The following is a 26,204-nucleotide window of genomic DNA, read 5'->3' on the forward strand; positions in this document are numbered from 1 at the left end:
ACTATGTGATACGCTTTATTCATACTTATAAAGTACAAAAGTCCAGTTCTCCAGGTACATGGGCAATTGTATTTGTTTATAGTTTAGATTTATAACCTTTACTGAATGTCAGAAACACAAAAACTTATAAAAATAAACTATATTTGCTCATGAGATACATATAATTTATTTTAAGTCAATAATACATTTTTAGTTAAAGGTGTATTTATGATCAGTTTATTGTGCTTGTGCTATAATTTTCTTTATTATTAAATAAAATTTTGAGACACTTTTAAAATAATAAAAACCAAAAAGTGGTAATTTTAAACTCAGTTTCTAAGTGATGATTGACTAAAGTTGTGTGTGTGTATGCAAACATACGTAAATACACACATACATATAGGCTATGATGATGGCAACTATTTACTTCAAATCAGATGCCTTCTGTATGTATATTGACCAGAATACATTGCTCAAGTGATTTTTAAATATTTGTATAATTTTAAAAAATTACCATGAGACAATTTGAGCTGTTACAACTAAAATATTTATTCAGTATAGTAGTTATATGTAGTGTGGGTTTAGCTACTTAATCGAAACATTCTTTAGAGTCCTTCAAATATTTATAGTCAGTTTTTCAGTTACTAAATATGAGGTGGCTACTAAAGAGTAACAAAAAGTAGATAGCATTTACTCCCATTGGTTCTCTGTGCATTTTTGCATTCTCATTAAATCCCATGCCGATCCAGTATTTTACAGTATTTCAAACATTTCCTCTTTTTTTCCTTCAGAAGCAGTTTTTAAAAAGTGAAAGTTACATAGAAAATGGTCCATATGAACAAGATAGCAATTTAAAGTATAGACTTTTCACTTACTGTTAAGTCTGGGTTGACCAACTTCAGCTGTTTGGAACAGCAACTCTTTACTTGGAATTAAGCAGAAAAGACTTGAGTAGCAAACGACTATCATGAAGTATATGCATTTTTCCTTGAACCTGGGAGTAGCGGTAGATTATGTCCCAGTTTCAGGGCTTACTGATAGTAGCCAAAACTAATAGCTATTTCCAGAAGCAGGGAAAAGAGAATGTATTAGTGTAAACCTACAGCAGTTCAGGTTCAAAGAATTGAGGTGTATACTACCTTGATTTCCTCCAAGAATATTGTTCTTACTGTAGTGAGAGTGAGTCAGAATATTCTTGTCTAAGGTGTTCATTTGTTTCAGGAAGATTTTGGACAGCTTTGTCAAAATAACTTTGAAATAGAAGTAAAAATTTAGTATCAAATGAATTGGATCGATAAATTATTATAACTGCACTTTAGATTTGGCACTGAGCAGCCTTCTCACAGCCACCTGGCAATGAGAAAAATAGTGTCAGCCTGGGCGTGGTGGCTCATGCCTGTAATCCCAGCACTTTGGGAGGCCAAGGCAGGTGGATCACATGAGGTCAGGAGTTTGAGACCAGCCTGGCCAACATGGTGAAACCCCATCTTTGCTAAAGATACAAAAATTAGCTGGATGTGGTGGCACATGCCTGTAGTCCCAGCTACTCGGGAGGTTGAGGCAGGAGAATCACTTGAACCCGGGAGGCAGAGGTTGCAGTGAGCCGAGATTGCGCCACTGCACTCTAGCCTAGGCAACAGGGTGACACTCCATCTTAAAAAAAAGAAAAAAAGAAAAATAGTGTCAGTTATATAGTTATTAGATAATTCTCATTGTTAGTTATGTATGAAGTATTAATATATACATTCTTTACAGAAAAATAAAGCTATACCTTACTCTAAATTTTAAAAGAAATGTTTAATGAATTATCAATATAGAGGTATTGAACGATAAATTATCATTGTTTTAAGAATTTTTGTTTTTAGTTCAAAGACTATAGTTGATCTCATAGGTAAGGTAACATGCAGTAATCTTTATTGTTTTATTCAGGAAGCAAATATTATTTCAGACCCTATTGCCCAATTCTAGGATATCATCAGTTAAGTTATAAGATGCAATATTGAGTGAATAATGGCTCTTGGGAGAGAATAAGGACTGCTACATTGAGTAATTGTATTACTGTATATGAAAAGTTAAAATGTGAACATTAAGGAAATATGACATATTTTAGAAAGACGACCATCAAAGGTGATCGGTATCAACAAATGAATGAAGTGTTTCAGTTCTGTGATGTGTGGTTTTTCAAAAAAGGACATCAAAGAGGGTTTTATAATTTTGCACTGCCCATCATTTACATAATTTTTTTAGTAAGATGAACAGAAAACTTAAAAATCTTAATTATCCAGCCGAAGAGTTCCATGTCTTCAGGTGTGAGGGTGGTAACTGGATATATCAATATTGCTCTAAACATGAATCACAAGACACATGATGTGTGTACATGATTTGTATGGTCTAATTCCTTTAGAAATGCATTTTGGTCAATCTTTAACATTAAGGAAATACAAAAGTAATGAGTTCTTAGAAAAAAGGCACTGCTGAAAGATAGATTTAGGCGTATCTGAAATACGTTGCAGTCAGTTGAGTAACACTCCCCATAATTAGTTAAGAAAATTTTTAACTTGATTTACATGTAACTAGTAGGAAACAGAATTTATTTTCTGAGACTTTTGTTTTCTGTCTTCTCTTTAAGCTTCTTTCATTTTACCCTCTCTGTTCTTTGGAGAATAGCCAAAACATTGAATGTTCTATGCTTATAATCTTATTGAGATTTTATGTCAGGGTAGGAATATTTATTATATCTATATTATATTTACCCTTTTGTGTATTCCGTTCACATTGCATAAGGCACTTGTATTGATCCTTTTCCAAGTAGTACAAAAATGAGATAATTTTTTAAAAATTTATTTCATAAACGTCACACAAGTCACAGTATTTGTGACTTCATGGTTTTTTTTTTTTTTTTTTTCCTGTAATAGAGATCAAAACTTTGTACAGCAAAAGCTAAGGCTTTTAGTGATTTGTTATACCAAGATAGTTTTCTTAAACCAAATATTCTTAAGTAATATTCTTTGGGTTTACTTTCCAATATAGACTGATAAAATGTTTAATAATGCTTCTAACTTTTAAGCTATTTTGTTTCCTTAATCTTGTATTTCTGGTGATTTTAAGGTTTCTACAATTTGAAACAGTTCTTAACATCATAAAACATTGGTGATATCATTTCTTTATTACCTTCCCAAATATGCCTTTTATTTTTATGTACAAGGGCTCTTGGGAATGATTCTCTCAGAGGCTTAAGCTGTGCTTTGCCTTTCATGAGAACTGAAATTATTTGGTAAGCGCTTGCTTTCTTTTTAGCTTCTAATTTTTCCCTATTTTATTTTGTACATGATATTTGTTTCAAGGTCAAAGGTTCCGTTACAGTTACTATGATGAATCCCAGGGGGAGATTTATAGATCCATTGAACATCTAGATAAAATGGTAAGTCTTTCAGGTGTGGGATTTTAATGCTCTAAGGCTTTTTCTTTAATTTCAGATTAGTAATTCAAGACTTAATATGTTGAAATAATATAATTTTTCCCTATCTTTAAATGTACAAAATGCAATGTGTCATCATATAAATACTGACTGTAAGAATAATCCCTATTCTAGTAGGAATTTCCGTCATCATAATTTTGTTTGATTAATGAGAATATTTAAGAATAATATATATGGATTTAAAATACTTTTTAGAGAAGTACTTTAGCTTTAGGGACAATAGGATACTAATACCATTATTTACTGTTAACCATAGCAGATGATGGGATACCTTGACTCTAATTCCTATTTGTTTCACGACTACCTGAAATATTTCTTTTGAGTCCTTCTTTTGACTCCTTCTGAACAGCATTGTTGTTTTCTAAAATTTATTAAATAACTTAGTATATTTTTAGTTTTGATAGCAGACCAAATTACTGGTCTTAAGTGATGATGAAGATTTTATGAATTAGCTAATAAAAATCTGTATTCTGTTGCAGGAACTATATGTAAACTTGAAGTAAATAACCTGAAAATTTTAGACTGAAAGTCTTTATTTTTTAAATTATTGCCCCTTTACCTCTGGAAATAAAGACATCATAACCTTATGATGACAGTATACAGGAATTCCAATATACACAAAATGTAGCTAACTTGAATCTTGTCTGCTATGCTGAAGGGATTTATACATATACTTTATTTTAAAATTTAAAATTTCAGGCATGTTTGTTTTGCTTTGTTAATTTACTTTTATTATTTCCTTGGACCAGCAGTTTGACCTGACAGAGGCATGTTTATTTTGGAACTACTTTTTTTTCCTTCAAATTTTTGGAAGCTCTCAAAATCTAAAATTTAATGGAATTAATATTTTAAACATAATAAACTCACATCATTGATATATTTCTGTAAAATATCCTATAAATCAGATTGTTATATATCTAATTTCATTTTTGTTTTGATTTGCATTTCCCATTGATCTTAAGCATGCATATTAAGACATTTCTTTTTTCCTTTTTTTAAGAGACAGGGACTCATTCTGTTACCGAGGCTGGAGTGCAGTGGCACATCATAGCTCCCTGCAGCCTGGAATTCCTGGGCTTAAGCAATCCTCCTGCCTTAGCCTCCTGAGTAGCTGGGACTATAGGCACATGCCACCACACCCAACTAATATTTATTTATTTATTTATTTAGAGACAGGGTCTCACTCTGTGGCCCAGGCTGGCATGCAGTGGTGTGATCTTGGCTTACTGTAGCCTCTACTTCCCGGGCTCAAGCGATTCTTCCACCTCAACCTCCCGAGTAGCTGGGACACAGGCGCCTACCACCAAGCCCATCTAATTTTTGTATTTTTTGTAAAGACAGGGTTTCACCATGTTGCCCAGGCTGGTCTCAGACTCCTGAGCAGAAGTGATCTGCCAGCCTCAGCCTCTCAAAAGTCCTGGGATTACAGGCATGTGACACCGCACCCAGCTTTTTTCTTTTCTTTGTAGAGACAAGGTCTTGCTTTATTGCCCAGGCTAGTTTTGAACCTTGGCTTCAAGCAACCCTCCTGCCTCCCAGAGTGCTGGGATTACAGGTGTGAGCCACCGCACTTGGCACATATTAAGACTTGAACTTTATGGCCTGGAGCCTTCAGGTATCTATTAAAAAGAGCTATAAAAAAAGCATAAGAAAACAAAATTATTTTTACAGATGCAAATAATTTGTTTTTATCTCTTCATTTGTCCTTTTGCTCTTTTTACAAATTCTTAGTGTATTATCTTGTATTTGGGTCATTTGGATTTTTCTTTTTTTCCTTTTTCTGTTTTTTTTTGTTTGTTTGTTTGTTTGTTTGTTTTTAAGATAGGCTCTCACTCTATCACCTAGGCTGGAATGTAGTAGCACCATCATGGCTCACTGCTGCCTCAACCTCCCAGGCTCAGGCAGTCATCCTACCTCAGTCTCCTGAGTGGCTGGGAGCACAGATGCATACCACCACACCTGGCTAATTTTTTTTTGTAGTTTTTTGTAGAGACGAGGTTTTGCCATGTTGCCCAGACTGGTCTGGAGCTCCTGAGATCAAGTGATCCACCCTCCTTGGCCTCCCAAAGTGATGAGGTTATAGGCATGAGCCACTGCACCTGGCCTGGATTTTTCTTAAAAGGAATTTCAATTTGTTGTTCTAAACACAGAATTTTAAAATATAATTATATTCTTATCTAGCTAAGGAGTACAGTAGATATTGATCCTACTGTCTTTTTTTCTTGAAGTGCTATGGTAGTCATAATATTTTTTCTTTTCCTTCTTTTCTTTCCTTTTTTTTTTTTTTTTTTTTGTGAGACAGTGTCTCCCTCTGTCACCCAGGCTGGAGTGCAGTGGCACAATCACAGCTCACTGCAGCCTCAACCTGTTGGGCTTAAACAATCCTCCCACTTCAGCCACCCAAGTAGCTGGGACTATAGACATTTACCACCACGTCTGGCTAATTATTTTTATTTTTTAGAGACGGGGTTTCACCATGTTGTCTAAGCTGATGATACTTATTTTAATTTTTTAAGTAACACAAATAATTTTAGGATTTACTCATAAATAGTATTAAATATAGCAGAACAGCTCTAACTTGCTCTCTATGACCATTGACAGATTATTTTAATACTCTAGTTTTCATTTCCTTATCTGGAAGAAGATAGAGTTGGACTAAATGGTCTCTAAATTGTCTTTAAATTCTGTCAGCTTATAAGTCTTCAGTTTGTTCAAATCAACTCTACCAATGTGTTAAGCCTTATGCATATGTTTTAGTACAAGATTATTTGGTCTAAAGTAGATCAAATATTTTAGTAAGGAATCTGGATTTGAATGTATAAATAGAATATATCATGTAGTATATTTTATTAAAGCCAAATGTAATGAATGTAAAGTTGGTTACTTAGTGTGTTTATCATATTTAAACTTACCTTAGTTGCTACTTTAAATCCAATTATTGTCCAATACTTTTACCTTCAGAATTTTATTTGGATTTTAATGTATTACCTTCTCTTTTGGCTTCCTAATGTTTTCATTTCAGTTGATTAACTCTCCTTTGACTTCTAGTCTTTTTATTCTGAGGTTTAGTTCTCAGTTGCCTCAGAAAACTTTTTCTGGCTTTCTCCATATAGCAAATGATTAATGATTGTCAAAGCAAATGGTTAATGGGTATCTGCTATATGTCCGGTACTCTGTGCAGTATTGAGGACATAAAGAAGAGAAAACATAGTCTGTGACTTAATGGAGTCCAGTGGTTGAACATACTTACAAAGAAGCCTTTACAATATAGAGAGTTGAGAGACATTTAGGAGGTAGAATGAAAAGGACTTTAGGGATTAATTAGGTGTGTCATGTTAAGGGAGTGGTGGGATGTGGGATGATTTCTGGCTTCCATGTGTACATAGATGCTGATACTAATACAGGGAATATAAGAGGGACAGATTTAAGGAAAAAGATGAGTTCAGTTTTATATATGGCTTTTGTGTTATGTTTAGAACTGCACTTTTTGATACTGTAGCCACCAGTCACATGTATTTATTGAGTACTTGAAGTGTGGTTATACAACTTGAAATATACTGTAAGTGTAAAATATACAGTGGATTTTGAACATGTATGAAAGTAACAAAAATATCTCAGAAATCTATCTTGATTATATTATAAAATGATACTGCCAGATTGTGTTTAATAAAATATCTTAAAATTAATTTTACCTGTTTATTTTTTAAATGTGGCTACAATAAATTTTAAAATTACATATATGGCCTGTATTATATTTTTGTTGGGCAGTACTGGTTTAGAACATGAAGGTAGGTCTGGATGGAGATAAACATTTTGAAATTATTGGTGTATGAGGAGTGGATGGGAAGAAAGGATGTTAATGCCATTGTTTAGAGAGTCAGTCTCCAGAGAGAGTATAAGGATTAGGAACAAAGGGGGAATTAGATCAGATGGACGTACCAGCATTAAGTGGAAGAGGAGATAAAGCAGAGCCAGTAGAGTTCTGCTTAGAGAGAACTGAGAATGAGCAATATCACAGAGAGGATGAGCTTTATTTAGCAAAGAGGGAGGAAGAGTATCAAATGCTGCACAGAGGTGAATTAAGAACCTTGCAAGAGCAGTTTCAGTGGAATCAGGTTAGAATCTAAATTGGAATGAAGAGGCAAAAACCAAATGTGAAAAATTATTCTCTACTAGTTTGAGTATGACAGAAAGGAGCAATGTTTAAATGTTAACTGATTTGGTAGATGAGGAGATCCAGGGAAACACAGTCACAGGAGGAGTTTTTAAAGATGGAAACGGTGAGATTACTTCAGAATTTCCAGTAACATTAATCCCTAATTTGAGGTCTTGGAGAGATTTGACTTAAGATTATATCAGCTATATGATTCTCATTTCTCCTCGGTTTAACCTTTCTTGTCTTACATTTTATTCGTTTAGGAAAGAATCTATAAGGAGGAATGGCTGTGTATATGTGAAATATAAATTATTAATGGTATGCATGTAAATTTTCCCCTGTCATTAAAATTATCTTTTTTTGGTTAGGTAACCATACAGAAAATAATTTTGAAAGATACCTCAGTACTAAAAATTTTCAAAGTAAATAAAGTCTTCCTGGACATGGTCTTTAGCAAGTTTGTACTAAATTTTATGAAAGTAATGCTTTTTGCACCAAAAATGTAAGAGAACTCCTGCCAGAACCACGTTCTCAAACACCATACATAATTTCCACTTGGATGTCTTATAAACAGCTCATACTAAACATATTCCAAACGGAATTCCTGATTTTCTTCCCACCAAGACCTGTTCTACTCATAGACTTTCTTAATTCAAATGATGGTGGTCCTATCCTTCCACTTTCCTAACTGGTCTTCTTAGATCTTCCCTGGTGTTCTTCAGTCTCAAGTGGCTTAAAGTAGGAACCAAAGCAATTATTTTAAAATCTAAATCAGATCATGTTACTCTTCTGCCCTATATCTCCTGTAAAATTGCCCCCTTTCAGTCAGAATAAAAGCCAGTGTCTTTACAATGGGTAGGCAGAAGGACCAACATGATTTGCAGCCCCCAAATGTTAAGAGCCCTCCATTTTCTTACTTTTACTCTTCTTTCACTCTACTGTGGGCACACTAATCTCCTTACTGTGCCTTGGTAATGTCAGGTACCTGCCTAGCTTAGGGCTTTTGCCCGTTTTGCTTAGCTCTCACTTTCTCAGTGGGACCTTCTGACTACTCTATTTAATTTTGCATCTTGCATCCTACATCCTACCCTTGCAGCATTCCCAGTCCACCGTACCCTGTTCCACTTTTTCTTCTAAAAAACTAAATAATTACATTTCTGTCAATCAGGATATTTGTTTTGTTCACTTATGTATACGAAGTGCCTAGAATAGTGATTAGAATATAAATAGGTGGTCAATACATATTTTTCAAATGAATAAATTAATGTATATAATCTTCCTGTATGCAATTTAAAAACGACTTTCCTAACTGTAACATGTAAAGGAAATAAAAGGAATTTATGGCCGGGCGCAGTGGCTCACGCTTTAATCCCAGCACTTTGGGAGGCCGAGGCGGGCGGATCACGAGGTCAGGAGATCGAGACCACGGTGAAACCCCGTCTCTACTAAAAAAATACAAAAAATTAGCTGGGCGTGGTGGCGGGCGCCTGTAGTCCCAGCTACTTGGAGAGGCTGAGGCAGGAGAATGGCATGAAGCCGGCAGGCGGAGCTTGCAGTGAGCCGAGATTGCACCACTGCACTCCAGCTTGGGCGACAGAGCGAGACTCTGTCTCAAAAAAAAAAAAAAGGAATTTATAATAAATATATATTTAAGAATGTAAATGCCCAGTCACAACTAAATTAGAAGGTACAATGAAGTATTTAAATATTTATGAATAGTATTATTAATGTAAAAACAGCTACAAATACACACTTACACATGTATATATTAGTGACTGAAATTACTAAGTGCCATTGCTAGTGACTTGATTTTCCAAAATGGTGAACAATTCGTAGTAAACTTGTAAACAAAACCAGTACAGTCTTCCCTCACTTTACATGATAGTTTTATTCCTGGGAAACTCATTGTATATTAAAATCAATGCAAAACTTATTTCTGTTTGTATATGAAGTGGAATTAATGTATAGATAATTAAGGCTGTAGATATTCTGTAGTCTTATGGATGGAGAACAGTCTTTGTGTATGAAACTGTCTTGTGTCAGCATCCCTGGAATCCCACTGAGTCCCAATAGCATTTTCAAATTATTGTGACAGCCAAAAAGCGTGCATCATTTTCCATTAGGCTCCTTGGATGAACAGCTGTTCATTGACCTTACCCTGCTGTATTTTTATTCTAGGTATTTATTACTGCATGACTTATTCATTTGTTGATTTGTCTTGGGGTTATCTCCCTTACTGGATTATATAAGCTTCATGAGAACAGGGACTTTGTCCATTTTCCATCCCAGTGCCTGTCAGTGGGCATGCAATATATACATTTGTTGAATGAGTGATGGATAAATGGATGGGGAGGGTGGTGAGAAATGAAACTTGAAGACTCTAGAACAGCTATCTTGAAGGATCTTACATAGGGAAGTGATAAAGTTGGTTTTGTATTTGAATAGATCATATGGCTGCAGTGTAGCAAATGGGTTGGAAGGAGGCTGGAGGAGATACGTGTAGACCAGTTAGGTAGTCCAGATGAGAAACTATGGTAATTTAGACAGTGGGTTGGGTGATGGTGGTAGAAGAGAGGGACAGAAATGTATATATTCAGTATATTTAGGAGACAAATTGATGATGGGACTTGGAGGTGGATTGAGCTTGGGGGGTCAAGGAAATGTCAAAGATGACTCCTAAATTTTTGGCTATGCTGCTGGTTGGATGGTTGCATTATTTATTTAGGCCATAAGGACCAATGTTTTTTGGGGGGGCAGGAAGATAATAAATTCTATTAGGGATATGTTATGTTTGCTGTTTCCTTTAAGACATCTAAGTAGAGATGTCAGTTAGGTAGACATTTGGATTTTCATTTTGCCAATTATTTTTGAGTACATATACATCCTGAGGCATTGGTGGAGATACAGCAGTAAACAAACATGGTTCTTGCTGTCATAAAACTTCTAATTGGAGGAGATACGTGTTAATTTTAAAAGGTAAGGAAATATATTAATTAGTTTCAAGTAGTAACTTGTGCAGAAAATACCTAAAAAGGTAAATGATGGTAAATGATTGAAGGCTGTTTTGGATTGAGTGGTCTGAGAAAGACTACCTTGAGGATGAAAATCAAAGTGAGTTCTGAATGATAAGAAAGCAAATCAAGTAAAGATCAGCGGGAAGAGCATTTTAGACAGGAGAAGTTGCCAGTGGAAAGACCTTAAGATTGGAAAGAAGCTGGTGTGTTAGAAGAAAAGGAAGAAGCCTGTGTTGTGGGAGTATGGTGTGTAAGAGTAAGAAGAGTGGTGTGTATAAAAGAGGCAGGAAGCTGATAACATAGGGTAATAATTGAGGGTAAGAACTTTATATAAGTACAATAGGAAGTGAAATGATATAATTTGAATTATTTTTAAGGTCACTGTGGTAGTTGTGTGGCAAATGGATTACACAGGAGGGTCAGAAGTAGCAACAATGGGGCTGGGGGCGGTGGCTCATGCCTGTAATCCCAGCAGTTTGGGGGGCCGAGGCGAGTGGATCACTTGAGGTCAGGAGGTTGAGACCAGCCTAGCCAACATGACGAAACCCCCTTTCTCCTAAAAATACAAAAATTAGCTGGGCATGGTGGTGCATGCCTGTAGTACCAGCTACTCGGGAGGCTGAGGCAGGAGAATCGCTTAAACCCGGTAGGTGGAGGTTACAGTGAGCCGAGATCGCACCACTGCACCCCAACTCTGGGGACAGAGCCGAGACTCTGTCTCAAAAAAAAAAAAAAAAAAAAAAAAAAAGGAAGTAGCGACAATGGGCCATTGGCAGAAGTTCAAGGGAGAGATGATAGTAACTTGGACTGTGGTGATGTTGGTGGAGGTAGAATGAAGTGGATGGAGGTCAGATCTTTTCAGAAATAAGAGTCAAAAGGGCTTTGCTAATGGGTTGACTATTTTGGTTTGGAGCTCAGGAAGGCTTTCAATCGGACTAGAGATGTAAGTTTGGGAGGTCTCAGTAGATCATTAAAGCCAGGACAGAGATGAGATTGCCTACTATAGTAATCATTAACCTTGTCATTACAACAGAACTCACTTGCAGAACTTTGTTGAAATTTGCTGAGACCCTGTCTCAAAAAAGAAAAAAAGGAATAAAGTGTACAGTAGAACCACTTAGCCCAGGTTGACTTCTAAGTTTGCATCTGATTTACCTTACTTTAGATATCCCAAATTACTGGAACATAAATTACTGGAATCCAGTTTATTTAATATAAATGAAATTTTAAAAATTTTATTTAAGGCCGGGCGCGGTGGCTCACGCCTGTAATCCCAGCACTTTGGGAGGCCGAGGCGGGCGGATCACGAGGTCAGGAGATCGAGACCATCCTGGCTAACACGGTGAAACCCCGTCTCTACTAAAAAATACAAAAAAATTAGCCGGGCGAGGTGGCGGGCGCCTGTAGTCCCAGCTACGCGGGAGGCTGAGGCAGGAGAATGGCGTGAACTCCGGGGGACGGAGCCTGCAGTGAGCCGAGATCGCGCCACTGCACTCCAGCCTGGGTGAAAGAGCGAGACTCCTTCTCAAAAAAAAAAAAAAAAAAAAAAAATTATTTAAATACCCTGGAATATGATTTCTGAATAAATATTGAGTATTTGCTTCATATTAATATGCTTGAATTTAATATTTGATTTTAACATTTGGACTTGGAGTTTATTTCTGTGGTCCATTTGTTGAGATATTTTTATTTATATGTAGAGTTTTTAAAGGGCTCATAAGTGTTCTATTTTATTAGTATACTGTTGATTCAACTTACAAGTCAGTTCTGGGAGTTAGAATACGTGGGTCAAAATAATAAGACCCATGTATGGTTAGCTCTAGACATAAACTTAGGTGTGTTTATATTACCTATACATATATATATATGTACACTTGCTGTTAGGCAGACTTAAATATTGTATTGTCTTAATTGATTATGCAGATGGTGAATGTACTTTTGCATATTTCTTTTCTAAGAGATTATTTTATATTATAAATAATTTAAATCATTTGAGAACCAATATCTTAGTTTTCATATGTGATCTTTTCAGACAAAATGTACTTGGATGGTTCTCTGTATAAGCATTATAAAAATGTTAACATTTTGAATTCTAATAATATACATTTTGGAAGTTTGATAGAGTAAAAAGAAACTAAGTATAAAATTTTAGATTACATCTGTTCAAAATTAGCATGTTAATTAAGTTTTGGTCCTTTTTAACTGAAAACTATTACTAAATATAGTTATTATAAGGCTAGAAAATAAAACCATTTCTAAGTTGCAAAAGAAAAACAGCTATTCTTATTGCAAAATGTTTATATTTCTAGCACTTGAATATCTTAGAAATTAATTATGTGAAAAAACATAAAATATAGGAGAACAAACTACCGAATGTAGTTGGGAAAAACTATGTAACTGTAGCATAGGATATCTAAACTCCGAAAGTCTTGTAATTTTATTGGCTATAGACCAATGTTTTTGGTAACTAGTACTTTGCAATGTCAATAATTACTGTGACTAAAGCAGAACCTAGTTGGAGATACTGATCTTGTAAACTTTACTTACTTGAAATATTAGTCCTAGTTATTCATATGAGATGGTCATAGGTTATCATTTTTATTATACTACTTTTTTTGGTGTAGACCAGTGTTTGATTATGGACATTGGCAAATTATGATTCGGCAAGGATAATCTGAAAATATCATTGTATTCATCTGTTATAACTTATTTTTCTTTTAAATTTATCAGTTACTTCACTTAATTTGAACGTGAACTACTTTTCTTCCTTCCTACTATTTTAAAAGTGAAAATTGTTCCTTTGTCACCTCATACTTCTTTGTCTTGAACCTAAGCCAATAACTTCTTAGTAAGTTTTATAACATCACTTATAAGATAGCCATTTATTAGTACATTACTTAGCACTGCTATTTTTAAGGTGAGTTTTTTCCATAAAACTTTCACTGTTACTATTTTATCTTGACGCCTCTTAAAGAAACTAGAATATTTCCTTTTCCTACCCCATGTCACTAAATGTATACTTATCTGCAAATATAAATGTATATTCTTTAAACTATAAACCCACAAATCTAATGATTCGATAATATGGTGTTAATTATGTGGTTGGAATTAAAAGATATGATTCTGGTTTTTATTTCATAAGTGCCTTTAAAATGTTTTGCTACTCCTTTGCATTTGCTACTTTTGGGAGAGATTTCCTTCTGGGTGATAATTTTTAGATTGTCATTTTATTAAATATAGGTAAACTTTTTTAAAGAGGGAAGATAATTTGTTGTCTTATTAGAGTCCTGAATCTGAGCTTTGTCAGTTAATACTGCCTATTTAGTTTAGGGTTGCCACTTGGAATTTGACATCACAAATATTCACTTATTACTTGAAGAGTCAACACAATGATAGATTGGCTCACCCCCTAAATTTAGGGAGTTAGCTTTCGATTTGTGGATTTGTTTCTGAAACTTAAATTCCTCAGAAACCTGTATCCTTGATGGATGGGCTTTTGGTGTTTATAATGTCTGTCTTATATCTTAGAGCTGAATGGGTAGTAGAGTGACCCATTTCACTCCTCCACATTAGGTTAAGTTTATGCGAACAATCAAATTTTCACTATACTAGGCCTTAGTAAGCTCTCATTGCCTGGACTTTAGACTCACTGATCATATCTTCTGCTCTTTTAAGAAATAAAACAGTTAATTCAGCATAATTAGGGAAGGATATTCTTTTTCATCTTCTTGGACTTTTGCCAATAGCATTGAACTAGCATTTCTATCTTTTTGGAATTTTCCTAATAGTAATCTCATAGCTGTTAACATAAAAACATAGGTATATCTAAAAGTGTATTTGCCAGTATCCTGTTTTAGTTAATAATGTTCCATTTCTAAATTTTATCATTATTGCTTTTGTTTGCATACTTCATGAATTTTTCAATTAGAGAGGTTCACTTATGAGAAAAGCCTTAGTTTTCCTATCTTTCCTTATAAAGAGGCATACCTCTTAAACATCACTTGTGTCAGCTGAGTATAATTGAATTAATTTTTGCACTAGTAAGTTTATAGCCCACTTTAAAGAATTAAAATTTTTGTACATTTAATTTCTTAACTCCCATCATCTCAATTTTTTAATTTTCTCTCGTAATTTAACCAGTATATCTTCATTTTTAGCTCTTTACTTAGTAGTATTTTTTCTGCATTTAATCTCCTGTTTTTCTATATTAGGTTTTCTTGACCAGTTACTTTGAATTCTTGGTCTTCTGAAATGTGATGAGTTTTCTTCTGTTTAAATTCATATCAGTATATAAATGTGATGTTTGTTCTGAATGTGCTTTGAGATTTTAATATTAAAATGTACATTAGAATCTCAGTGTCACATTATTTATTAATGAGTAGATTTATATTTAAGGTAAGCTGTCCTAGATAGACTTCATTCAGGAGCATTAAAAGTTCACCTACAACATGTATGCAAGTTGTAGCTATGTTCAAAGAATTGTTTGTGTTCAAAGAATTGTTAGTATGAGTCTTGTTATACTTTAATACATCAGAGTAGTCAGTGAGAAAGAGCCTACAATTAGAAATTTAGAATCAGGACTTTTGCCTGTATTGTGCCTCTGTTCATTTATCTCTAAGGGAGTTATGTCTTGATCATCCATTATTTATGGAAGAGATTTATAATTCCATCTCTGCATTACTACAATCCATTCTTGGGTTAGAAATGTACTGTAATGTTTTTGGCATCAGAATTATGATATAGTTTATATAGGTTTAACTGTGTGTGTGTGTGTGTGTGTGTGTGTGTGTGTGTGTGTGTGTGTGTGTGTGTGTTTTGAGACGGAGTCTTGCTCTGTCGCCCAGGCTGGAGTGCAGTGGCACAATCTCAGGTCACTGCAACCTCTGCTTCCCAGGTTCAAGTGATTCTCCTGTCTCAGCCTCCCATGTAGCTGGGATTATAGGCATGCGCCACCACAACTGGCTAATTTTTGTATTTTTAGTGGAAATGGGGTTTCACCATGTTGGCCAGGCTGGTCTCAAACTCCTGACCTCAGGTGACCCACCTGCCTCGGCCTCCCAAAGTGCTGGGATTATAGGCATGAGCCACTGTACCTGGCCCATCTTAGGTTTAACTTTTAAGTTTGTATTTCTCTGAGCTTATATACCAAGTGTGGGTGGAGTGTGTTGACCTGAAGTCCTGTGGTTGGCAAGGGACAACCAACTTAGCATTACAAACTGATTGTGGACCAATCTGAGAGTGGCTAATTGATGTGCAAGCAATTCAAAGTTGATTGCACATGTGTATGTCTATGTTTCAGATATATGTGTGTGTGTGTGTGTGTGTGTGTATATATATATGGAATGTTGATAATGTTTGTGAAGGAGTTGAATATTCTGAAGGAAAGTTTTTTTATAGAATTAAATTTTGATGCTGCCACTGTAAAATTTCTGTTACTCACTGATTACTATCATTTTCCAGATGACTTTTACTTTTAACGGATGTTTATCTGATTACTCTTGGTGCTTTTACACTGTACCTGTTTTGTTAAAATGTGAAATAAAAACAAAAACAAAAACACAGAATAACCAGTTAAGTCCCTAGTTAAACCACCATTTGCATTTCTCCCACAGAGTATGAATCCAGTTTATTTAATGTAAAGTGTTTTAACTGAATAAGAAAATAATATAACTGGTGTATGTATAATTAGCTAGAATCAATAATTTATTTCCCCGACGTGATGAGTTAAAGTTGCTCTATGTTAATGAGTTGTAAATACATTATTTGAATGTATTTGGAGATTGTAGAATTTAGTGTAAACTAATGTTCAAGTCATAGTGGTTGTTTTAACAATAGTCTAACAAATTTATATTCTGTATTAAGATGTTGAAAACAAGGCATTCTGGCTTAAAGAATAAAGAGATAAAAAGCTTTCCTTTATTATTAATCTTGTTCATAAGAGATCTGTGTTGTAGGCCAGGTGCAGTGACTCATACCTGTAATCCCAGCACTTAGGGAGGCTGAGGCGGGCAGATCACTTGAGGTCAGGAGTTCAAGACCAGCCTGGCCAACATGGTGAAACCTGGTCTCTACTAAAAATACAAAAATTAGCTAGGTGTGGTGGTGCGTTGTCTGTAATCCCAGCTACTCAGGAGGCTGAGGCAGGAAAATTGCTTGAACCCAGGAGGCAGGGGTTGCAGTGAGCTGAGATCACACCACTGCACTCCAGCCTGGGTGATGGAGCAAGACTCCATCTAAAAAAAGGAGATCTGTGTTGCTTAAGCCTGCCTTTATCATGAGCTTTAAATTAATTAAAATATGTTAACTTTTTTCTTAGTTTGTGGCATTTTTTCCCACAAACCTAGATTATTTAATGCTGGTGATTTAAAATACCTTACATGGTTGATATTTTAAGTATATGTTATGGAAATAGTTCAATTAAAATTAACTCTTGATCTTTCATGCCAATAGCAGGCAGAATATAATAGATATGGAGAAAACAGCCACAAAGTAAATTAAATTTTAGGTTTCATATACAAATTTTCACAGCAGATTTCCTTTTGTGTATTCTTTCTATGGGAGAAAGATATAATATTATGAAATGTTTGAGGATTGTGAGCTAAATGACAACTGGTTAAAGTAGTATAGAAACATACCTGGAGTTTGGAGAAAATAAACTGGGAATTAAAAGTTTTCTGTTAATAGAGAGTTGACTATAATGGTAATAGCTTTGATGAATGAGTTTGATGTTTCACAAAGTATATTTAATCTATTTTCTTTGTGTCTCCCTAATTGAAGAATTATGTTTAAGTAACAGTTTTAAAATATAATTAGGAAATAATAAATATTGTCTTCTTCTTTTATTTTTTTTCTTCCTCTTCTTTTTTTTAGGGTATGAGTATTATAGAACAATTAGACCCTGTATCTTTTAGCAATTACTTGAAGAAATACCATAATACTATATGTGGAAGACATCCCATTGGGGTGTTATTAAATGTGAGTATCCTTAGGAAGCCTTGACTTTCAACATTTGGTCATATGATATTCCAAAATATCTCATTATCATTGTGATACAATGGCATCATTGGTTTTATGTACCTATGGTCAAGTTTCTTTTTAGTATCTTTAATATAATTTGGAGTTCCATTGCTTTTGGTTACTTGAATAAAGTTATTTATCATTGGAATATAGTTCAATACTTTCTGTTAAATACAGAAAGTTATTTAGAATAGAGACCCACATTTTCTCTTGACTCTTAGTTCCAATATGCTCTTTATAAATACAAACCAAAGTGGCCTCTTAAGAGCTATGGTCTTATTAATTTTTTTGTTTTATTTAGTGGTCTAGACTCTATAAAAAATAAATGGAAGATTCTGCTCTTAAACGTTAAATGTTCATAATGTAATAAAGCAAGACAGATGATGTATGTTTTTCTTATTAAAACAAAAATAATGTTTATTTCAGTTAAGGAATGGTAAGAGTCAGAAGTTTCGCTTAGCTGGATTTTAGAAAGAGAAATAGCATTTTTTTTTTCTAATTAGGAAAACTATTAATTTCTTGAATGAAAATATGACATTCATTAAGAAAGAAGAAAGTGTATACTCAGGAATGGGAGGAGAAAGTAACAATGGGCTTGTTTGGAGAGGCAGGGAAATAATGGAGAAGATAATGTAGTCCAGAATAGACTAAGTTAGGACCTTAAGTCCAGTATTATTTTAATGTAATTTGAAAGGTAATATATTGTGGGTTTTTAAGAAGGGTTTTTCTTCTAAGCTGTATTGATTGACTCAAAGAAAAGCTTTTCAAGAACTTAAACTAATTTTTGAAATTGAAGCTAGAATAAACTGTACTAATTTCCTAAAATCTGAATTGAATCAAATAAAATTTATATTATAAAGTAAATGCTGAACCCATCTACAATTAAAGTAAAAATCCTAGCATATACCTTTTAGATCTGGATTTTAATTTGTATACATTTCAAATTTAGTCAAAGTCAGATGAAGACTCCGACGTCTTAAGACAGAAGTGGCCAGGGATTTGGTTTATGCGGTAAACAGAAATATATTTAAAAAGTTAAAAAGGGTTTAAAAAATGGCCTTATTACAGGGAGAGGGAGGGTAAATGATGACTGATACTTAATTATCAAAAAATAAGATTAGAAGTTATTTGAGAGAATGATAAGGAATTCTTTTTTTTCTATTTTAATATGATGCAACAAGAGAAATTCAAGAAACAAAAGAGCAAAAGAGATCATCTAGGCTTCAGCTGTGAAGTGGACAAAGTCAAACCACAAACACATTGAGTGCCCACTTTTTTATGTGATGTGTGTCCTAACCAAATTTTTCTTTTTTCTAGGCTATCACAGAGCTCCAGAAGAATGGAATGAATATGAGCTTTTCGTTTTTGAATTATGCCCAGTCAAGCCAGTGTAGAAACTGGCAAGACAGTTCAGTGAGTTATGCAGCTGGAGCACTCACGGTCCACTGAAGCTCTGAATCCTCAGGGATGCCACCTGCACATTCTCATACTCTGTCCGGGGTCCCAGCCTAGCCTTTACCAAGATACTGGTCCTGGTTTGGGGGGATTCTGAAACCTCAAACTAATAGAACTTTCTTCTCTTTTTTTCTAGTAGGTGTAGTCCTTCCTTAATTTCAACTCATTAAAAAATGCTTTATAGTTTAGGGCAGTGGAAGGAAGGCTGGCATCAAAATATTTTGATCAAAAAAGATGACAATGTAAAGGCTCAGTTGTGGCAGACAGTTTTTTGAAAGTAACTTGTAAAGCATTTACCATATCCTAAATTTGCACTCTTTGCAGACTTGTGCACATATATTCCGCTTTCAGAATAGTTTTGCAAATTGTACACAAACAAACAAAAAGGTGGAAGCTTTTTAATAAAGAAATTGCATTTATAAATGATCTGTATTAGAATATAATAAATCTCCAGTTATAGTCAATTACTACCCATGTTGTACAACAGATACCTTCTATTTTAGTTGCTAATAAAGGGCTACACAACTCAAAATAGTCTGATTTAAACTTATTGCTCTGTGGTATATATGAAAATTGTTTTTTATTAATTCCATCTCAGAATTTTTGTTAAAAATGGTAAACCTCAGCTCTTATGTAAAAATATATTAGGATGTATTTTATATTTTATATATTTATATGATTTTTTTTAAATCAGAAATTAGAATCATATGATCTTAAAGTTAACTTTTTAAATTACATGCAGTTTGCCTTTTTGTCTGTGACATCCCGTTGTGTCATTACTATATTGTAACAGAATATATATTCAAGATTAGTAAAAGAACGTAGATATAATCCTTGACTTCAAAGATCATGTTTGATAGTCTGCAAATGAGGAAACATTGAAGAGTGTTCTTAGTGTTTTTCAAATCATTGCAGACCTTACACTGCTATGCTTTTTTAATGCTTTAAGCAGTTTGACTCTTTTACTTGAATTTTTAGCAAGAGATCATTAACATCATCAACAACAACAAGCCACTGGATTTTCTTATGGTTACACAATTTTTTTGTCATGATTTTTGGTGCGGCTCTTCCAACTAAAATAATGGTATGGTGTTGTATTACTTTCTTTCTTTAGCATAGACCAATTCTAGTCACTTTGGCCAAAAAAAAAAAAAAAAAAAAAAGATATAATTCAGTTAATAATGTACTGCATTATACCTATTTTAACCTAACACTGAGTGTCTACATTATATTAGAGAGTGTTTATATCTCCAGTGTTATGCCAGAGTAGCACAATTTTTAGATGCCTTGCACCAATTTTATTTAAAGATTTACATTTCTTATTTATTAAATATCAACTTTCTATACTCGAGTGAAATAAAATAATGTTATCTTTTAGATTCAAAGTCGCCCACCTATGTATGTGTGGAAATTATACTCTTACACATTAGTGATTTATTTTCCATAATTTAGATATACTTTTGAGTACTATTAATATTTATTTCTTGTTTAATATGAACTATAAAAATTTTAAAATTGACAACTGAATTTTTAAAATAATGTTTTGTGAGTATAAGACTAATACATGATTATTATAGAAAATTTGAAAAATACTGAAAAGTTATAAAGAAGAGAAAAAATTATCTGCAATCTCACTACCCAGAGATAACCCTGTTAATATTTTTCTGTATTTCTTTTCAGTCTTTGTCTATGCTATTTCTATGTATGAGTGTGTGTACATGTGTTTGTGTGTGTGTAATAACAAACTTGAGGTTATACTGACCATATAGTTATGTACCCTGTTTTTTATAACCTAACTTCATAAATATTTACCCATGTCTTTGAAAATGTGACTTTTAAAAATGGCTGCCTAATGTTCTATTGTATGAATATGCCACAATTTAACTACTTCTCTCTTTGGATATTAGGTTGTTCTAATCTTTCACCATTATAAATAATAGTGGGATAGACATCCTTGTTTGTAAAATTTGATCTCTATATTAGACTCTTTCTTTAGGATATACTTATGTACATGGAATAAGTAGTTTAGACAGTGAGAACTTTTTAGGCTCTTTAAAATATTTCCAAATTACCTTTTAGAAAGATTGTACTAAATTAACAATGTATGAGTACCCCATCATTCTGCCCCTTCACCAGTATCATTATTTTTTTAATCTTTGACAGTTTAGCATAACAACATAATCGGTTGTTTCTTTGACCACTTTAATAAGAGTTGCTTTATAATTAATTATTTTTGTCTTTCTATAATTTTATAGTTGATTGATTTTTAAAAAGACAAGAGGGTTGCCTAAGTTGGGTGGACTATAGTACAAGTATGATTCTTGCACTTTTAAAACTGTAGAAGCTGGACACAATGGTATGCACCTGTAGTCCCAGCTACTTCAAGTGTGGAGGCAGGAGGATCACCTGACAGTTTGAGACCAGCCTGGGCAATGTAGTGAGCCCCCCAAAACCCTCTAAACAAACAAACAAACCTGCAGAATATTTCAGCATCACTCTACAGTTTTCTAGAATATCAACATACCTGGTCATGAAGTAAAAAGAGTTCCAAATTGATGATTGACTGTTGGGTTCTAGTTCTATTTCTGCCACTAATTAGTTCTCTGAACGTAAGTGTTTCATATCATATTGAAACTTTCTCATTTGTAAAATGTGGAGGGGATCTCTTAAGTGCTTTCTAGTTTTAAAGTACTTTGATATTGTGACTTTATTTTTTAGAGGTTCTGTTGTCATTTATTTTTAATAGCTACATGAATAATGTGGAGATACTATCTTTTGATTTCAACTTCACATACATGGAAATGAAAGTCTTGTTATTTAACACAAAAGGAAATTTAATTTGCATTATTTAATGCAGTTAATATTACCTGAAATGTTGAACTTAAGGTTTTCTACTTTAAGTGCCTTTAAAAGTTTTGTATTTGGAATCTAAAATATAAAGGAAATTCTTATGTAGCTCTATACAGTTGCTTCTTTATTATATAGTTTTGAGTGCTTTGTAGCAACTTTTTTTTTTTTAACCTTAGATTGCACAGAGCAGCATATTCATGGATTCTTCATTATTCCGCTAGTGAATCCTTGAGAAATGTATGTTAAAGATTAGCTCACTGAGCAGGTAAGTAAGTGCTCTGTCTTGGGTGGGCAACAAATCTTCATACAGAGTAGGATAAAGAACTATTCAGATATACCAGTATTTGTATTTAGATATTCCCATTTAGATGGCTGGTGTTCTGAGCTAGTAAATGGTTATTGTTACAGATCTTAAATATTGCTTTGGTAGCAAATAGTTTATTCCCTGAGTTTTCAGGTTGGTAAATGTTTCTGTAAAAGACCAGATAGTAAATATTTTGGGCTTCACAGGCCATATAGTCTGTCCTTAACTATTTTCCTCTGCAATTGTAGCACAAAAGCCACCATAGACAATGTGTAATCAAATGAATGTGAATGTGTTCTAATAAAAGTTTATTTACACAAAGATGGTGAGCTGGATTTGGCCCGTGGGCCATAATTTGCTGTCTCCGGTCATAGATGGTGCTGTTTGTAGTTCAAAAGTTGGCAAATAATCTAAACTGCAAAAAGTGGTGGTAAGTTTCTTCCATCACAATCCTGTCTTAATTTGATGTAGTCAGATTGACTGGTTGGAGTGTTACTTAGGATCATAAAGGTAAGTGGGAAATGGGTATGGGAAACTAAGAAGTCTTGGAGATTAGTGTTGAATAACTTTGAAGCCCTTTTATTTGCTGGAACCCATTGGGAGGTTTACTTTGGTGCAATAAACTAATCAAAAAAGTGATCAGTGGAGCTTGTGATTGGTTGTTGCAAATTCTTTAAATTATTCTAAGTGCTTGGCTACCTAGATGTTAGCAGAATCTAGATCAGATGAACCTTTTTACCTGAGTATTTTAGGACCCTAGACCAACATTTTTAAAAAGGACTGTGAAATGTAAAACTTAATTTTGCCATGTAAGGACTTTTGAAAAGACAACTGCCATCTTCCATTACCATTTTATTTTAAAAGTGACTCCCAATATTTAGGAAGGACTTAAACTCAGAGTAATAGAGTAATTTAACTTGAATAACTTTTAGTTAATGAAAAAATTACTACACTGGTATTTTCTCATTTACTCTGCATCACTGAAAAATTTATCGAGTTAATTAGTCCATAGACTGAGATTTGGGAAGTGCTATAATACAATTGTTGAAAGACCTAGTGTACTTACAAAGCTGATATTGACTAGCGGATTTATAAGCCACATGTACACTTACTGAGATTTAAGACATTTTTATTGTGTTAAATTGTAAGTGCCATGTATTAAAGGGGACACTAAGAACTATAGTGTCTATAAGGAATGACAAAAGGCTTCAATAGTCTAGAGAGTGAGATGTGGTTGAAGAAATTGGTGAGTCTTATTTTGGAGACGGTAAGTTTAAAGATAGGGAGTTTTCTTCAGATTGAGTGACCTTCATATATGAGAAAGAATAGTATTTGTTCTGTGTTGTTCTGGGTAGAAAAATTATAAGAAATGGGAGCTTCTGGTTTTATGTTGAATGTTCTCTAATGAGAATTCCTTCCTTTCCTTTTCCTTCCTCCCTTTCCCCTCCCTTCCTCTCCCCCTTCCCTATCCCTTCCCTTCCCCCTCCCCCTCTCCTCCCTCTCTTTCCCCGCCTCTCCCCTAGTCTCACTCTGTTGCCCAGGCTGGAGTGCAGTGGCATGATCTCTGCTCACTGCAACCTCTGCCTCCCAGGTTCAAGCAATTCTCCTGCCTCAGCCTCCTGAGTAGCTGGGATTACAGGTGCCTGCCACCATACCTGGCTAATTTTTGTATTTTTAGTAGAGATGGGGTTCCGCCCTGTTAGCCAGGCTGGTCTTGAACTCCTGACCTCAGGTGATCTGCCCGCCTCGGCCTCCCAAAGTGCTAGTATTACAAGTGTGAGCTACTGCACCCAGCCTCTTTCTTTCTTTCCTTTTAACCTTTCTTTTCTTTCTTTCCTCCTTTTTCCCTTTCTTTTCTTCCTCCCTCCCTCCCTCCCTTCCTCCCTCCCCACCTCCCCGCGATCCCCTTTCTCTGTCTCTCTGTCTCTTTCTTTCAAGATAGGGTTTCACCATGTTGCCCAGGCTGGTCTCAAACTCCTGGGCTCAAGAGATCCACTCGCCTTGTATAATGAGAATTTCTAATAATGAGAATTTTACTTTGTCCTCATAAAAGCATTAGAAGTATTCAGATAAATGCTAGATCAGTGATTATCGAAGTAGGGTCCCTGGACTATCAACATCAGTATCACCTGGAGATGTATAATTATGATCACCAAGCTAAAAAAAGCTAATATACAAATAAAATGGAACTTATTTGTATAAAACTGTTGAGAAGTTATTTTTAAATCAAAATTGATTTTGATCATTTAACACTAACTTTAAGCAGAGATTATAAATTGATGATTATTGCTTAATTGTTACTAGGGTAACACTGGTGCACCAGTTACTGGGGGAACCTTAGAATAATTAATTATTCTATTTTAGTTAAAACATTTAAATATAGGGCAGAGTTCTACCATTTCCTAAAATAAAGTTGGTCTTTGAATGAATGACTCAATTAAACAGAGCTGCTTTTTCAATCTAAAACATAGCCATATCAGTTGGCAGAAAAGGAACTTGAAGGACTGGTTTTTTTATACCTATTAATGTCAAAATATTAGGATAACCTAGAGCAGCTGTCACATAAGACGTTTTTCTATGTGCTTCCTGTTCTAGTACCCCACCACATACCAGTACATATAACTGACTGACATGGCATACTGTCATCTATAGCTATGCTATACATTTTGACAAAGCTCTCTCAAGTAATGCTGATAACTGGAACCTCTACCTCTTTAAAGTCACTGTTGAGGATGGATTTGTTTGCCCATCCTGTCTTCAAGTATTCATTAGTACTATGTAAAGAACTTTGGAGTTTCAGATTCGTCATTTATTCTAGGGTTCTCTGATGATTCCAAAGTGGTTTATGTCCAGGATGTATCACATTTACTGTGTATGTGTGTGTACTCTGTGTGTGTGTGTGTGTGTGTGTGTGTGCATGCACGCGCGTGCGCGCACATGCATTTAATTCTAATGCAAAGTTTTGGCAATTGCTCTATAAAAATAATGAAAAGAATTTTAAAAGCCAGTTTGTCTGAGTTTGAAAGGTATGCTATAATGCAGTTGTTTTTTATTATTAATTGTAAATTATGTTCAAATGAACATTTCTCACTGCAAAGTTCAGTTTATAATTTTATTAGATGTAGTCATATTTTTTCCCTGCCATCCTAATAATGAAACCAAAGAGAATCTAAATACCGTTATTAAGCTATTGAAGGCCAAGAGAGGCAACTATAAGCAGGATTGAATTCATTGGGCATGCAGTGAAAGCACATTTTATTTAACTTTAAAAATTTTTTAATTTGACTACATCTAATAAAATTTAAAATTTTTAATCTTTAAATTGGTCTTTGTAAACTTCTGAAAAAATTTTAATATTTTTGTCTATGATATTCTGAATTAGTGAATGTGCTGTTACATTTTAGCAGAAAGTAGTAAAACAAGATGAAAACAAAAATTAGATCATACTAAGTTTTGCGAGTTTTTAAACATTAAATCCTTAGACTTGAATTTGACTTAATAAAAGTATTGTTAACTATTTTATAAATGGAAGTTTTTTTCTGAGAATTTTTTTTTTCATTTAAAATTTTTTATTTGGCCAGACACGGTGGCTCATGCCTGTAATCCCAGCACTTTGGGAGGCTGAGGTGGGAGGACTGCTCGAGTCCAGGAGTTTGAGACCAGCCTGAGCAATATAGTGAGACCTTGTCTCTACAAAAATAAATAAATAAATAAATAAATAAATAAATAAATAAATAAATAAATATTAAAATTAAAAAATGAGCCAGGTGTGGTAGCATGTGCCTGTACTCTCAGCTACTCAGGAGATTGAGGTGAGAGGATCGCTTGAGCCCAAGAGGTGGAAGTTGCTGTGAACTGAGATCGCACCACCACAGACTCCAGTCTGGGTGACAGAGTGAGACTGTCTCAAGAAAAAATAATTATTATCAATTTGAATTTAGCACAGAATAG

The 26,204-nt window shown here is 34.3% G+C and overlaps 1 protein-coding gene across 4 annotated transcripts in view; it reads left to right on the forward strand.

The window, feature by feature from the left end:
* The window catches only part of MEMO1 (mediator of cell motility 1), a 159,171-nt gene extending 137,243 nt beyond the window's left edge, over positions 1-21,928 (forward strand). The window contains exons 10-12 of one of the 4 annotated variants that reach the window (XM_030799356.1): positions 3,324-3,400; positions 17,498-17,602; positions 18,962-19,631. In XM_030799356.1, the coding sequence (XP_030655216.1) occupies positions 3,324-3,400; positions 17,498-17,602; positions 18,962-19,093 (314 nt within the window). In that variant the 3' untranslated portion in view covers positions 19,094-19,631. Of the gene's footprint in view, positions 1-3,323; positions 3,401-17,497; positions 17,603-18,961 lie in introns of those variants that run through there. The other 3 variants (XM_030799355.1, XM_030799357.1, XR_004026925.1) reach the window with 3 other exon arrangements.
* The last annotated feature ends 4,276 nt before the right edge of the window (positions 21,929-26,204 follow it).

Source organism: Nomascus leucogenys, chromosome 19 (assembly GCF_006542625.1).
Source record: "Nomascus leucogenys isolate Asia chromosome 19, Asia_NLE_v1, whole genome shotgun sequence".
NCBI classification, from domain to species: domain Eukaryota; kingdom Metazoa; phylum Chordata; class Mammalia; order Primates; family Hylobatidae; genus Nomascus; species Nomascus leucogenys.